Source organism: Haematobia irritans, chromosome 2 (assembly GCF_050003625.1).
Source record: "Haematobia irritans isolate KBUSLIRL chromosome 2, ASM5000362v1, whole genome shotgun sequence".
NCBI classification, from domain to species: domain Eukaryota; kingdom Metazoa; phylum Arthropoda; class Insecta; order Diptera; family Muscidae; genus Haematobia; species Haematobia irritans.
The window spans coordinates 175,113,583-175,129,129 of record NC_134398.1 but is presented as its reverse complement, the minus strand read 5'-3'; the positions used below and the strand labels follow the sequence as shown (position 1 = coordinate 175,129,129).

Here is a 15,547-nt window from a genome sequence, read left to right as displayed (position 1 = left end):
CTTTTAACTAGGAGAAAAACATTTTTAATGAATACCATAACATTTTAAATCGTGACCATTGTCTTTTCATTCAAACAAAATTCTTTTTATCAATATAATAACATTTTAGATGAGGACAATTACATTTTTCTTAGAACCATGTTCACTGAGCCAACATGGTTGCAGGTTAAAATGTTACATGGTCGCCGCAAAAATAGCTCCTATCATATTATTTTGCTCTTCGAATATGATTGTGACAATCATGTTTCTTCTCTGCGTGTGTCAGCTGTCACACAGTCACGTTGGAATTCGACCACGAATAACTTTATTTCTAAATGTAATAGATCAAAATGCTTTTGTAAGCTTATACATAATAATACGATTTGTAACTGAAATAAATCTGTCAGCTGTCGGACGAGTGGTTTAGAAATGAAAGCAGCATTAAGTTAGGTTATGTTGGGTATAGTGACAGCCCGTTATTTCAGGCTCACGTAGACTATTCAGTCCATTGTGATGTCACAGTGGTGGACTGTTCTCTTAACTCTGAGTCCTGCCCGATTCCACGTTTAGTTCAATAACGAGGACCTCCTTTTTATAGCAGAGTCCGAACGGCATTTCATATTGAAACACTCACTTTGAAACACTCAATAATGTCACCAGTATCACTGAGAGAGAATAATCTACCGCTAAAAAATTGTTTGGTATTTCGTCGAAACTGGGATTGAACACATAACCCTTTGTATGCATGGTGGGCATGCTAACCATTGGTTCCATGTAATTGATTGCAATACATATCAGCCATTCTTTAATTGTCAAGATTTTCTATCTTATTGCTATTTACTTACGTTTCTCCTGCAACATGTGATTCTTTGGACATCAAAGCATATGAATCAGTATTAAGAAAACTTATGCTATCTTTAGTGGTGCCTTCAAATTCCGTACTACAAGTCCAAGACACTTGTTTGCTATCCGTGTGGCCAGTGCCTTCCTTTGCCCTCTTAAGGATATTAATATTGTTGTAAAAAACCTTAAAAATAAATTCCAAAAAATTTCAATTGACTTCAAATAAATTGATCCAAATCGATTCTTACATCCGATATGCAACCCCTAAAACTGGCTAAATCATTTAGAAAATCTGGTGAATATTCTCCTGGACCACCCAATGAAGTGCCAAAATGTACATTTAAAGCACCCATCTCAGCTGGCAATGTCTTCCTTATGATGTGACCATCAACTTGTAAAGTGATATTGCTCTCATAACGCTGGACAGCAACATCATGCCATTCCAGATCATTGAGCTTCTGTTTTTTGGGTGAACGCAACTAAAAGTGGAAAAGGAATTAAAAATGGAATTGAAAAATTCAAATTCATTAAAGAATCAACACAGTATGATCACAAAAACTTAAATAGGAGACATAATTTAGGTGTTGTAATTGAAGATCATTGGAATTTTTATAGTTGCTATAATGGTGTGCGCATGCGCAAAATCTTATCATGCAATCTTGAGAACTGTAGGTTTCCTTTTTCAAGATGCATACTTTGGAAAAGCACACACACACACACACTACTCACCTGGACAAGATTTCGTTCAATTTTGTAGGTAAAACTAATCGCTCCAGCCTCCAAACGCATTAGACAATAGTCCGTCCGCCCAGCTGCCATAAAGAGAAATGCATTTTCCTGATGCGTACGAAATTTAACGCGAATATTTGTGGACATTTTTGCCTCCTGCAGTGGCATCGATATGTAACCATCGCCAAAGAATGAAACTGAAATTGGAGAAAGATTAAAATTGCGTAGCATATTAGAAAAGTGTAAGGCAACTATGGTTAGCTAGAATAAAAGAAAAAAATCAATTCAAGTAAAATATCATCAAAGAACACGAAATAAATCTCTGTAGACAAAGAGTTGTACTTGTTGTCGTATGTAAGAAATTTAATTGAAAATTCTTTTAAATTGTTTTATATTCTAGTATAATAGATTTACAAGGTTTTGCCTTAAGCTCATAAAACATGAGCAATTTATGGCTTTTGTAAGCAATTTATTGATAATTTACGTGTGAACATGATTAAAAAAGTTTTCAATCTCATTTTGGATGAACAGCATATCTACGCATTTATTGCTTTTGATTTTGTAGATTTATTATCATAGGGGTTTGTGAGTTTACTCAAGAAAATATTCACATGAATACTTCAGTAACATTTGTTCCGATTGTGAAAGGGCGCCAAAAATTTATTGCATAAAATTTATGACGACAGACGTCCGTCTGTCTGTGAATGTAGATTAGTTTGCTTCAACTTTAAAAACTGATTATTGGATACAGGACTAATAGAAGAGTATAACTATCAACGAACTGCAATACGAGACTGATGATGGTAACTTTACTATAAAGTACCAGCAGGAGTACGACAAGGGTCCATATTGGAGCATTTTCTGTGGAATTTAAGGTACGATGGCATATTTAACTTGCCACCACAAGAGGTTGTGCTGACAACGTCGCTCTAGCTGTCTATAAAAACTCTACACAACTGATCGAAATCGGAACAAACAATTGTCTGAGAAGAATAAGCAAATGGCTTAGCAGAAAGAACAGAGCGATAATAGTAACCAGAATACGATTATTCGAATACTACTATGATAAGCTTAGATCGACAAAAGATTGTCATCAAGAAAGACCTTAAATATCTCGTATTCTACTTAGATAGCAAATTGACTACGATCGTTTTAGGATCGTAACTGCCCAGCAAAAAAATTTGGAAGTTCTCCTCTAGGCACAACTTTAAAAGGACTTCCAAAAAAGCACTCCCAAAGATGTTCTTTATTTTAACTGCACAGGAAGTTCATTTGAGTCAATTTCTTTATAACTCGCTTTTTTCATATTTCTAATGGGAAATTTATTTTTTTGTGTTCCAAATAGAATAAGAATTAAGAAAATGGTACAAATTGTTTAAATTTAGCCGCAAAAATTGCTAAATCTTTTGTAGAAAAATTTCGAATTTTTGAAAATATTTGATCACAAAAGTTCCAGACAAGCGTTATAATGCATTAAAAATCATAAAAAAAAATTAAACAAGTATATACGGCCGTAAGTTCGGCCAGGCCGAAGCTTATGTACCCTCCATCATGGATTGCGTAGAAACTTCTTCTAAACACTGCCATCCACAATCGAATTACTTAAGTTGCGGTAACGCGTGCAAGGTATCTTAAAACCTCCTAACACCATCTTCTAAATTGTATGTAAGTCCATACGTGGTATATATTAAATCAAAAAAGATCGATCCAATACGTATATAATTCAGTTTGACAAAGTAGACATAAAATTTTGACAAAATTTTCTACAGAAATAAAATTTTAACAAAATTTTCTATAGAAATAAAATTTTCTATAGAAATAAAAATTTTGACAAAATTTTCTATAGAAAGAAAATTTTGACAAAAATTTCTACAGAAATAAAATTTTAACAAAATTTTCTATAGAAATAGACTTTTGACAAAATATTCTATAGAAATAAAAACTTGGTAGATTATTTTTGGTTCGAGTGGCAACCATGATTATGAACCGAATAAAATTTGAACAAAATTTTCTATAGAAATAAAATTTTGACAATGATGAAAATTTTATTATGAACCGAATAAAATTTTAACAAAATTTTCTCTAGAAATAAAATTTTGACAAAATTTTCTAAAGAAATAAAATTTTGACAAAATTGTCTATATAATAAAATTTTGGTAGATTATTTTTGGCTCTAGTGGCAACCATGATTATGAACCGATATGGACCAATTTTTGTGTGATTGGACCAATGTTGTATGGTTGTTAGCGACCATATACTAACACCACGTTCCTAATTTGAACCGGATCGGATGAATTTTGCTCCTCCAAGAGGCTCCGGAGGTCAAATCTGGAGAACGTTTTATATGGGGGCTATATATAATTATGGACCGATATGGACCAATTTTTGCATGATTGTTAGAGACCATCTACCAACACCATGTACCAAATTTCAGCCGGATCGGATGAAATATGCTTCTCTTAGAGGCTCCACAAGCCAAATCTGGGGATCGGTTTATATGGGGGCTATATATAATTATGGACCGATGTGGACCAATTTTTGCATGATTGTTAGAGACCATCTACCAACACCATGTACCAAATTGCAGCCGGATCGGATGAAATATGCTTCTCTTAGAGGCTCCACAAGCCAAATCTGGGGATCGGTTTATATGGGGGCTATATATAATTATAGACCGATGTGAACCAATTTTTGCATGGTTGTTAGAGACCATATACCAACACCATATACCAAATTTCAGCCGGATCGGATGAAATATGCTTCTCTTAGAGGATCCACAAGCCAAATCTGGGGATCGGTTTATATGGGGGCTATATATAATTATGGACCGATGTGGACCAATTTTTGCATGGTTGTTAGAGACCATATACCAACACCATGTACCAAATTTCAGCTGGATCGGATGAAATATGCTTCTCTTAGAGGCTCCACAAGCTAAATCTGGGGATCGGTTTATATGGGGGCTATATATAATTATGGACCGATGTGAACCAATTTTTGCATGATTGTTAGAGACCATCTACCAACACCATGTACCAAATTTCAGCCGGATCGGATGAAATATGCTTCTCTTAGAGGCTCCACAAGCCAAATCTGGGGATAGGTTTATATGGGGGCTATATATAATTATGAACCGATGTGGACCAATTTTTGCATGGTTGTTAGAGACCATATACCAACACCATATACCAAATTTCAGCCCGATCGGATGAAATATGCTTCTGTTAGAGGCTCCACAAGCCAAATCTGAGGGTCCCTTTATATGGGGGCTATACGTAAAAGTGGACCGATATGGCCCATTTTCAATACCGTCCGACCTACATCGATAACAACGACTTGTGCCAAGTTTCAAGTCGATAGCTTGTTTCGTTCGGATGTTAGCGTGATTTCAACAGACGGACGGACGGACGGACGGACATGCTTAGATCGACTCAGAATTTCACCACGACCCAGAATATATATACTTTATGGGGTCTTAGAGCAATATTTCGATATGTTACAAACGGAATGACAAAGTTAATATACCCACATCCTACACTGAAAAAACAGTGAACCCACCAGGAAGAAAACTTTCGGTTAATTTTAGAAAATTTTGAATATTTGTAGAAAATTTTAACTAAACAGTATTACAAACGTTGGCATCACGCCGATGTCATAAAAATAAGTAAATATTTTTGGACAAATTCAAGAAAATTTATTAGACATAACTAAGTTTTTTCACTTGTTAAAGAAAATTTTGTAGTTTGAAGGAAAAACTTGGAGTTCAAAATTGCAAGAATGTCTTTAGTGACATACGAAGTTCATGATGGACGCATTTTTGGTAAAATTTACAAATTTAAAGAAATTCTGAACTATTTGGTGGAAGACACGAATTTAGTTCATCTTTATGCTTCATTTGAGCACATTTTTTTCCTCGGTTTTCGTTAATTTAACTAACGTAAACAAAAAATTATTAGAGTGAAGGAAACTTTCTCCAAACATGACAATTCCATGAACTAAAATAAAGTTAAATTGGCTTTAGTGAAATAGAGAGTTCACTTTTTTTTGAGTGTATGATGGAGGGTATAAAAATTATTTATTTGACAAAATATCACAAAATTTCATAATTCATATCCAAAACACTGAATTCGCCACACACCTTAAGAAGTGATGCAAAATCAGTGCAGCGGATGTTGAAATGGTGGACATCCGTCCTATGACAAGCCCATGTTAAATTCATCGCTTCTGCGTCAATTTGGCACCACTTCCGGATCCAAAAAGAACATTTTCACTACTTATTTGGCGACCCTTTTTTGCTGGGTGGTAAAGCTCGTCCACGACGAATCCAACAGGAATAATGCCAAATGTCAGAGGACAAACAATCAGAAAACTACTGACGAACGTAGAATAGGCGCAAGTACTTTATACAGATACTGCTTTGTGTGTATTGTGTAAATCGTATAGAATACTGCTCATCACAGGAAAATGCAAGACAAAGTGCAAAAAGTATGTACTCTCCAAATGATATCTGCTTACCGCATAATCTCGACATCCGCATCACCGATACTAGATAAAATCACGGTTGCCACAGTTGGTAAATATTTTACTGCTCGGTAAATTGGTACTATTCTTGATGTTTTGCTAAATATTTCTCTACACCTAAGAGGTACTTCACAAATTTTCTATAGAAATACAATTTTGACAAAATTTTCTATAGGAATAAAATATTTGATAAAATTTTCTATACAAATAAAATTTTGACAAAATTTTCAATAGAAATAAAATTAAAAAAAAAAAAAATCTATAGGAATAAAATTTTGACAAAATTTCCTTCAGCAATAAAATGTTGAAAAAATTTCTCGAGAAATAATATTTTGACAAAATTGTCTATAACAAAAAAATTTTGACAAAGTTTTCTGTAGGAATAAAATTTTGACAAAATTTTGTATAGGAATAAAAATTTAACAAATATTTCTATAGGAATACAATTTTCTATAGAAATACAATTTTGACAAAATTTTCTTTAGGAATACAATTTTACCAAAATTTCCTTTAGTAATAAAATTTTGATAAAAACTCTCTAGAAATAAAATTTTCTATAGGAATAAAATTTTTACAAAAATTTCTATAGAAATAAAATTTTGACAAAATTTTCGATAGGAATAAAATTTTGACAAAATTTTCTATAAATATATAATGTTGACAACATTTTCTATTGGAATAAAATTTTAACAAAAATGTCTATATGAATAAAAACAAGTATATTCGGCCGTAAGTTCGGCCAGGCCGAATCTTATGTACCCTCCACCATGGATTGCGTAGGAACTTCTACTAAAGGCTGTCATCCACAATCGAATTACTTGGGTTGCGATAACACTTGCCGATGGCAAGGTATCGTAAAACTTTTTAACACTGTCTTCTAAATTGTAAGTTAGCCCATACGGGGTATATATTAAACAAAAAAAGGCCGATTAAATACGTATATAATCTAGTTTGACAAAATTTTCTATAGAAATAAAAATTTGACGTAATTTTCTATAGAAATAAAAACTTGACAAAATTTTCTATAGAAATAAAATGTTGACAAAATTTTCTATGGAAGTAAAATGTTGACAAAATTTTCTATAGCAATACAATTTTGACAAAAATTTCTATAGAAATAAAATGTTGACAAAATTTTGTATTGAAATGAAATTTTGACAAAATTTTGTATAGAAATAAAATGTTGACAAAATTTTCTACAGAAATAAATTTTTTACAAAATTTTCTATAGAAATAAAATTTTGACAAACATTTCTATAGAAATAAACTTTTGACAAAACTTTCTATAGAAATGAAATTTTAACAAAACTTTCTATAGTAATAAAATTTGACAAAATTTTCTATGGAAATAAAGTTTTGGTAGATTATTTTTGGCGATATGGACCAATTTTTGTGTAATAAGTCATCGGCTATATATAACTAGAGACCGATATGGACCAATTTTTACATGGCTGTTAGAGGCCATATATTGACAAAATGTACCAAATTTCAACCGTATCGGATGACTTTTGCTCCTCCAAGAGGTTCCGGACGTCAAATCTGGGGAGGGTTTATATGGGAACTATATATAATTATGGACCGATATGGACCAATTTTTGCATGGTTGTTAGAGACCGTATACTAAGACCACGTAGTAAATTTCAACCGGATCGGATGAATTTTGCTCCTCCAAGAGGCTCCGGTGGTCAAATCTGGGGATCGGTTTATATGGGAGCTATATATAATTATGGACCGATATGGACCAATTTTTGCATGGTTGTTAGAAGCCGTATACTAACATCAGGTACCAAATTTCAACTGGATCGGATGAATTTTGCTCTTCCAAGAGGCTCCGGAGGTCAAATCTGGGGATCGGTTTATATGGGGGCTATATATAATTATGGACCGATATGGACCAATTTTTGCATGGTTGTTAAAAACCGTATACTAAGACCACGTAGTAAATTTCAACCGGATCGGATGAATTTTGCTCCTCCAAGAGGCTCCGGTGGTCAAATCTGGGGATCGGTTTATATGGGAGCTATATATAATTATGGACCGATATGGACCAATTTTTGCATGGTTGTTAGAAGCCGTATACTAACATCAGGTACCAAATTTGAACCGGATCGGATGAATTTTGCCCCTCCAAAAGTCTCCGGAGGTCAAATCTGGGGATCGGTTTATATGGGGGCTATATATAATTATGGACCGATATGGACCAATTTTTGCATGGTTGTTAGAGACCGTATACTAAGACCACGTACCAAATTTCAACCGGATCGGATGAATTTGGCTGCTCCGGGAGGCTCCCCAAGCCAAATTTGGGGATCGGTTTATATGGGGGCTATACGTAAACGCGGTCCGATATGGCCCATTTTCAATACCATCCGACCTACATCAATAACAACTACATGTGCCAAGTTTCAAGTCGATAGCTTGTTTCGTTCGGAAGTTAGCGTGATTTCCACAGACGGACGGACAGCCGGACAGACGGACAGACGGACGGACGGGCATGCTTAGATCGACTCAGAATTTCACCACGACCCAGAATATATATACTTTATGGGGTCTTAGAGCAATATTTCGATGTGTTACAAACGGAATGACAAAGTTAATATACCCCCATCCTATGGTGGAGGGTATAAAAATTTGACAAAATGTTCTATAGGAATAAAATTTTAATAAAAATTTTTATAAGAATAAAATTTTCTATAGAAACAATTTTCTATATTTTTTATTTTCTATAGAACTTACATTTTAACAGAGAGAGAAGTTCACCAATGTGGTATAACAATGGACTGAATAGTCTAAGTGAGCCTGATACATCGGGCTGCCACCTAACCTAACCTAACCTACATTTTAACAAATTTTTCAGTAAGAATAAAATATTGACCAAATTGCAATCTCTCTAGAAATAAAATGTTGAAAAAATTGTCTATAATAGAAAAATTTTGACAAAAGTTTCTATAGAAATAAAAATTTTGACAAAATTTGCGATAGAAATAAAATTTTAACATAGTTTTCTGTAGGAATAAAATTTTGACAAAATTTTCTGTAGAAATAAAATATTAAAATATAAATTTTCTATAATTTTAACAAAAAATTTTTGTAGGAATAAAATTTTGACAAAAATCTCTCTAGAAATAAAAATTTTCGATAAATAAAATAACATTTTGACAAAATTTTCTATAAAAATAAAATGTTAACCAATTTTCTATAGAAATAAAATTTAATTTTTATTCCTCAAGTAATAAATTTTGACAAAATTTCTCTTGAAATGATATATTGAAAAAATTTTTATAACAAAAAAGTTTTGACAAAATTTTCTGTAGGAATTTTCTCTGTTGTAAAATGTTGACAAAATTTTCTGTAGTATTAAAAAATTAGCAAAGTTTTCGGTAGAAAAGAAATTTTGATAAAACTTCTCTAGAAATAAATTATTTACAAAAATTTTTGTTGGAGTAATATTTTATTTATTTTCTATAGAAATACAACTTTCTACAAAATTTCCCTCGTTGATGTAAGCTAAAATTATTTAAAACTTCGACACATTTATAATTCAACGCATTTATAATATATAAAAACCCAATAAATTGTCACCATTAGGAGTGATCATAAAATAATAAATCAGGTTTTTTCGAAGAAACATTTTTTTCTTCTTAAAAACTGCAAAATAAGAGAAAGATAACTGAATAAATAATAAAGGAGACAAAGAGAATATATGATTTTTTTTTTCGGCGAGCTCCTAATCTATTACGAGAGTATATAGGAAGGGGGAGTAGACGATATTAACGGATGCAGAAATTTAACCCATCCTCAAAGTAATGTTAAAGCGGTACCGGGGTATTTACAGTATTTTTCTAACTCTTGTCCCCAAATCCGGACTTCCCCCTGATTGGTTACTTTTTATGAAAAAAATAAACAAAATTTATACTCATTGATCATCAAAAACACAAAATAAAAAGGATTTCTTCGTTTCTTTTTTTTTGTACTGGAGGGTGAATACCACCGTTACGTATTAAAGAACGCTTAAAAATAATGAAAATTGCTGATCGGTCTATATAGCGACTATACCTAAAAAAAGTTCGGTACGCTACACTTGGCATATCTGGCGTCCAAGTGGACAAACGGTTACGGATGAGTCCATTTCGACTTTCACCTTGTTGCTAAACTTTATCTACACCTAAATTAGATTTTCCTCCAGTTCCTCTATATCGAAACGGAAAAAACTAAAAAAATTCGATGAATTTTGGTTATAAATTTAGTAGTTTTTAGATTATTTCACAAGTTGTTAATTTTTAAGCAGGTTTCGAAAAATCTACAACAAACTCCCCAAATTGTTTTTAAACTCCCCATCAAATCCCCAAATTCCCAACTAAAAAATTTCGTCCTCATTCACGAAAAAAAATTTCCTCTTTGAGGAGAAATCCCCAATGCTGGCAAACTTTATCTGGCAGGGGTTCCTAAACGACACTACTAGATGATATTGAGCTTTCATAAAAAATAGACGATCTCCTAACGAAAAGTCGTACTGACTTCAGAGCAATTTAGCTATTATTTAATCGTGGGATTCTGCGGCTAATAGGCCAACCCCTAATAGGTCAGCCAAAAGATGAATTCATCCAAAGGGAGTCCCTACCTCAGTTCTATCACCTTGGAAAGCTGCTATAAACAGTCATTTGTTCTTTTACAAAAAAAAAAAAAAAAAAAAACAATATAGAGGTGATAGTAGTTTTTCTAATTAGATGTGTTGTAAAAGACATAAGGAGCCACCGTGATGCAATGGTTAGCATGCCCGCCTTAAATACACTGGGTTCAAACCCAGTTTCGAGCAAACCTCAAAAAATGTTTCAGTGGTGGATTATTCAACCTCAGTAATGCTGGTGACATTTCTGAGGGTTTCAATGCTTCTCTGAGTGGTTTCACTGAAATGTGAAACGCCGTTCGGACTCGGCCATAAAAAGGAGGTCCCTTATCATTGAGCTTAACATAGAATCGGGCAGTACTCAATGATAAGAGAGAAGCTCACCACTGTGGAATCACAATGGACTGTAAGTCTAAGTAAGCCTGAAATATCGAGATGCCACTATACCTAACCTAACAAAGGGTCATGGGTTCGAAAAGTTTTTCAGCGGTGGATTATCCCCACTCAGTAATGCTGATGACATTTCTGTGGATTTCACATTTTCTCGAAGTGTTTTCACCACAGTGTGAAACACAGACTAGGCTATATCTCTTGCCATTAAGCTAAACTTTGAATCCGGGACTGAATAGTCTAGGTGAGCCCACAATAACGGGTCGCCACTACACCTAACCCAGATCCCTGTGAATATGAGACTTTGCAGTACGGATAAGTAATTTCAAATTGAGCTAGATTACTATCTGCCAATGGGGATCAGTGGGAACACAGTTCATTTAGCCCTAATTATCGTACACATTGGCTATCATTGTATATGGGCTTTTTCTTGCCACCCGGTGATGTTATTAAAGTTTATTGCACCCACCATGTATTTCATAATTCTATTTCCATTTCAAATTATATTCATTAGAACCTAGACAGGGAGCGTGTAAACAAACTTGTAGCCAAAAAAGATTGTATCACCCAATTAAAATCTTTCCCAAAAATACAACAGAAAAGAGAAACATTGTCGAAAAGCAGCACAAACTAAAAAAAAAAGAAAAAAAAACGCCATCTACGCCATCCACGAAAAATGACAAATAAACGGATTAATTAAAGAAACCTCCACCGCAATATACAAGATGTTAGTCTGTCCACGCTCCCATGTAGTTTTTAACAAGCGCCATAAACAAGAAATAAAATGAAATGTTGCCCCAATGTTGTGTGGCTGGAAAAGACCCAATAGTACTCGTAGATGTGTGGACAGACAAAAGATCACCCTGTTTGTAGATTTTCCTAACGCAGTGTATTTTGGTTGATTTTATTTGAAGAGATAAGAATCTCCAGCAGAGGTTAATCTTACATATGGATTGTTTTCCTCCTCTCCATCATACACTGAAAATAGTATCCAAGTCTAATGATGTTATCTGCACTTGGATAATTTTCATATTAACTCCAAGGCAATTCACCTCCGCTCGATTTTTCGATAGTTTTTATATAAAATGCAAATATTAAAAATCAATTTGATTTCAAATTGGTTTGCTAAGAAATCAAAAATAAATAAATAATAGTAAAACAAACAATTATTTCTAGATAAAAACCATAAAAGTGTTCACCTTAAGAATGCTTATATGCAAATGTTTTGAAAAGTTTTAAGTGGTAAATTCCAAACCAATTTTTTTGCATAATAAATTTTCCAAATTTTTGTATTTTGTTGTGTGATATATGGAAAAGCCACAATATATTGCAACATAGTTTGAGGATTTCCCTTAAAAAAAAAGCAATCGCGGCAAATAAAAATGTGTTCTCTAAATTTTGGCATATAGCCGCTTTGTTTTATGGTCATTTATTTCGTCATTAGCTGCCGACTTCGTGGGTGCCTCTTGGTTCTATTATTCTATTATTGATCATAGCATCGTCAAAGTGGGTGGTTTCGAAAGGATTATATTTTGGGAAAGACAATATTAGGGTGCGTCACAAATATTCACAAAAAAGAAACAGGTCAAATCTAGCCGATAAAACTATTTACTGTCTTCTATAAAAAGGTCCTTAGCCATTATATAGAATCGGGCGGTATTAAGTGATAAGAGGCATCATGGTTATCACTCGAGCCAAAAGTAATCTACCAAAAATTTGGAGAAAATTTTACCAAAAACTACCAAACAAAAAAATTATGTTGCAAAATTTTATTTATACAGAAACACAACTATCACAATTTTATTTCGGATTTTGGCAAAATTTTTGTGTCTATATATATAGGAAATTTTCTCAAAATTTAATTTCTTTAGAAAATGTTCTCAAAATTTCATTTCTTTAGGAAATTTTATCAAAATTTTATTTCTAAAGGAAATTTGGCAAACATTTTATTGTGATAGAAAATTTTGTCAAAATTTCGTTTCTATAGAAAATTGTGTCAAAATTTTTTTTCTATAGAAAATTTTGTCAAAATTCTATTTTCTATAGAAAAATTTGTTAAAATTTTATTTCTATAGAAAATTTTGTCAAAAGTTTGTTTCTATAGAAAATTTTGTAAACATTTCATTTCTAGAGAACATTTTGTCAAAATTTCATTTCTATAGAAAATTTTGTCAAAATTTCGTTTCTATAGAAAATTGTGTCAACATTTTATTTCTATAGAAAATTTTGTCAAAATTCTATTTTCTATAGAAAATTTTGTCAAAATTTTATTTCTATAGAAAATTTTGTCAAAAGTTTGTTTCTATAGAAAATTTTGTAAACATTTCATTTCTATAGAAAATTTTGTCAAAAGTTTTTTTTTCAATAGAAAATATTGTCATTATTTCTATAGAAAAATTTCTCAAATTTTTATTTTGATAGAAAATTGTTTCAAAATTATTTCTATAAAAAATTTAGTCAAAATTTTATTCGACAGGAAATTTTATTTCTATAGATAATTGTGTCAAAATTCTATTTCTATAAATTTTATTTCCTTAAAAATTTTTGTGAAAATTTTATTTCTATACATAATTTTGTCAAAATTTTGGTTCTATAGGAAGATTTCTCAAAATTTCATTTCTATAAAAAATTTTTTCAAAATTTTATTGCTATATAAAAACGGAAAGAAATAGTTTGCAAAATCTACTAAAATATCAACAATTTTTCAAATCTTCCAAACAGTATAGAAAATTGTGTCAAAATTTTATTTCTATATAAAATTTTCTCAACATTTTATTTTGATAGAAAATTTTGTCAAACTTTTCGTTCTATAGAAATTTTTTTCAACATTTCATTTCTATAGAAAATTTTGTCAAAATTTCATTTTAATAGAAAATTTTGTCAAAAGTTTATTTCTATAGAAAATTTTATAAAAATTGAAAATTTTTTTTTTTCAAAATTTAATATATATAAAAAATTTTGTCAAAATTTCATTTTTATAGTAAATTTTGTCGAAAGTTTATTTCTATTGAAAATTTTCTCTACATTTTATTTTTATAGAAAATTGTGTCAATATTTTATTTCCATACAAAATGCTGTAAAAATTTCATTTCTACAGAAAAGTTTATCAAAATTTTATTTCTATAGAAAATTTTGTCAAAAATTTATTTCTATATAAAAATTTTGTCAAAATGTTATTTCAATAGGAAGTTTTTTCAAAATTTTATTTCTACAGAAAAAATTTGTATTTCTACAAATTTTATTTCTATAGAAAATCTCTTAAAAATTGTATTTCTATAGAAAATTTTGCCAAAATTTTATTTCTATAGAAAATTTTGTCAAAATTTAATCTCTATAGGAAGTTCTCTCAAAATTTTATTTCTATAGGAAGTTTTCTCAAAATTTTATTTTGATAGAAAATTTTGTCAAAATTTTAATTTTATTGGAAATTTTCACCAAATTTCATTTCTATAGAAAATTTTGTCAAAATTTTATTTCTGTCGAAAATTTTGTCAAAATTTCATTTATATAGAAAATTTTGGTAAAATTTCATTTATATAGAAAATTTTGTAAAAATTTTATTTCTATAGAATATTTTGTCAAAATTTTGTTTCTGAAAAAAGTTTTGTCAAAATTTCGTTTCTATAGAAAATTTTGTCAGTTGATTTCTATAGAAAAGTTCGCTAACATTTTATTTTGATAGAAAATAAAATATTTATATAGAAAATTGTGTCAAAAGTTTATTTCTATAGACAATTGTGTCAAAATTTTATTTCTATAAAAAGTTGAGTCAAAATTTTATTTCTATAGAAAATTTTCTCAACATTTTGTTTTGATAGAAAATTTTGTCAAAATTTCATTTCTATAGAAAATTTTGTGAAAATTTTATTTCTATAGAAGACATTCGAAAATTTTTAGTTTGATAGAAATATTGTCATAAGTTTATTTCCATAGAAAATTTTCTCAAATTTTTATGTTGATAAAAAATTTTGTCAAAATTATTTCTATAAAAAATTTAGTCAAAATTTTATTCGATAGGAAATTTTCTCGAAATTTTATTTCTATAGATAATTTTGTCAAAATTGTGTTTCTATAAATTTTATTTCTTTAGAAAATTTTCTCAAAATTTTATTTCTATAGAACATTTTGTCAAAATTTTATTCGATAGGAAATTTTCTCGAAATTTTATTTCTATAGATAATTTTGTCAAAATTGTGTTTCTATAAATTTTATTTCTTGAGAAAATTTTCTCAAAATTTTATTGCTATAGAAAATTTTGTCAAAATTTTATTTCTAACTATAGGAACTTTTCTCAAAATTTCATTTCTATAGGAATTTTTTTTTTATTTCATTTCTATAGGAAATTTTGTCAAAATTTTATTTTTATAGGAAATTTTTTCAAAATTTTATTTTTATATAAAGGGGGAGGTATAAAATACCAAATATCCTGAAAGAAATAAAATACCAAAATATCAAAAA

General features: G+C 30.7%; 1 protein-coding gene across 1 annotated transcript in view; it reads right to left on the bottom strand.

Annotated features, from left to right (window-relative positions):
* Positions 1 to 15,547, bottom strand: part of kon (chondroitin sulfate proteoglycan 4-like protein) — a 123,504-nt gene that overhangs the window by 39,445 nt on the left and 68,512 nt on the right. The window contains exons 3-5 of the mRNA XM_075296868.1: positions 1,552 to 1,748; positions 1,071 to 1,301; positions 825 to 1,006 (exon numbers count right to left, since the gene is read on the bottom strand). Coding sequence (XP_075152983.1) covers positions 825 to 1,006; positions 1,071 to 1,301; positions 1,552 to 1,748 — 610 coding nt within the window. The remainder of the gene's footprint in view (positions 1 to 824; positions 1,007 to 1,070; positions 1,302 to 1,551; positions 1,749 to 15,547) is intronic.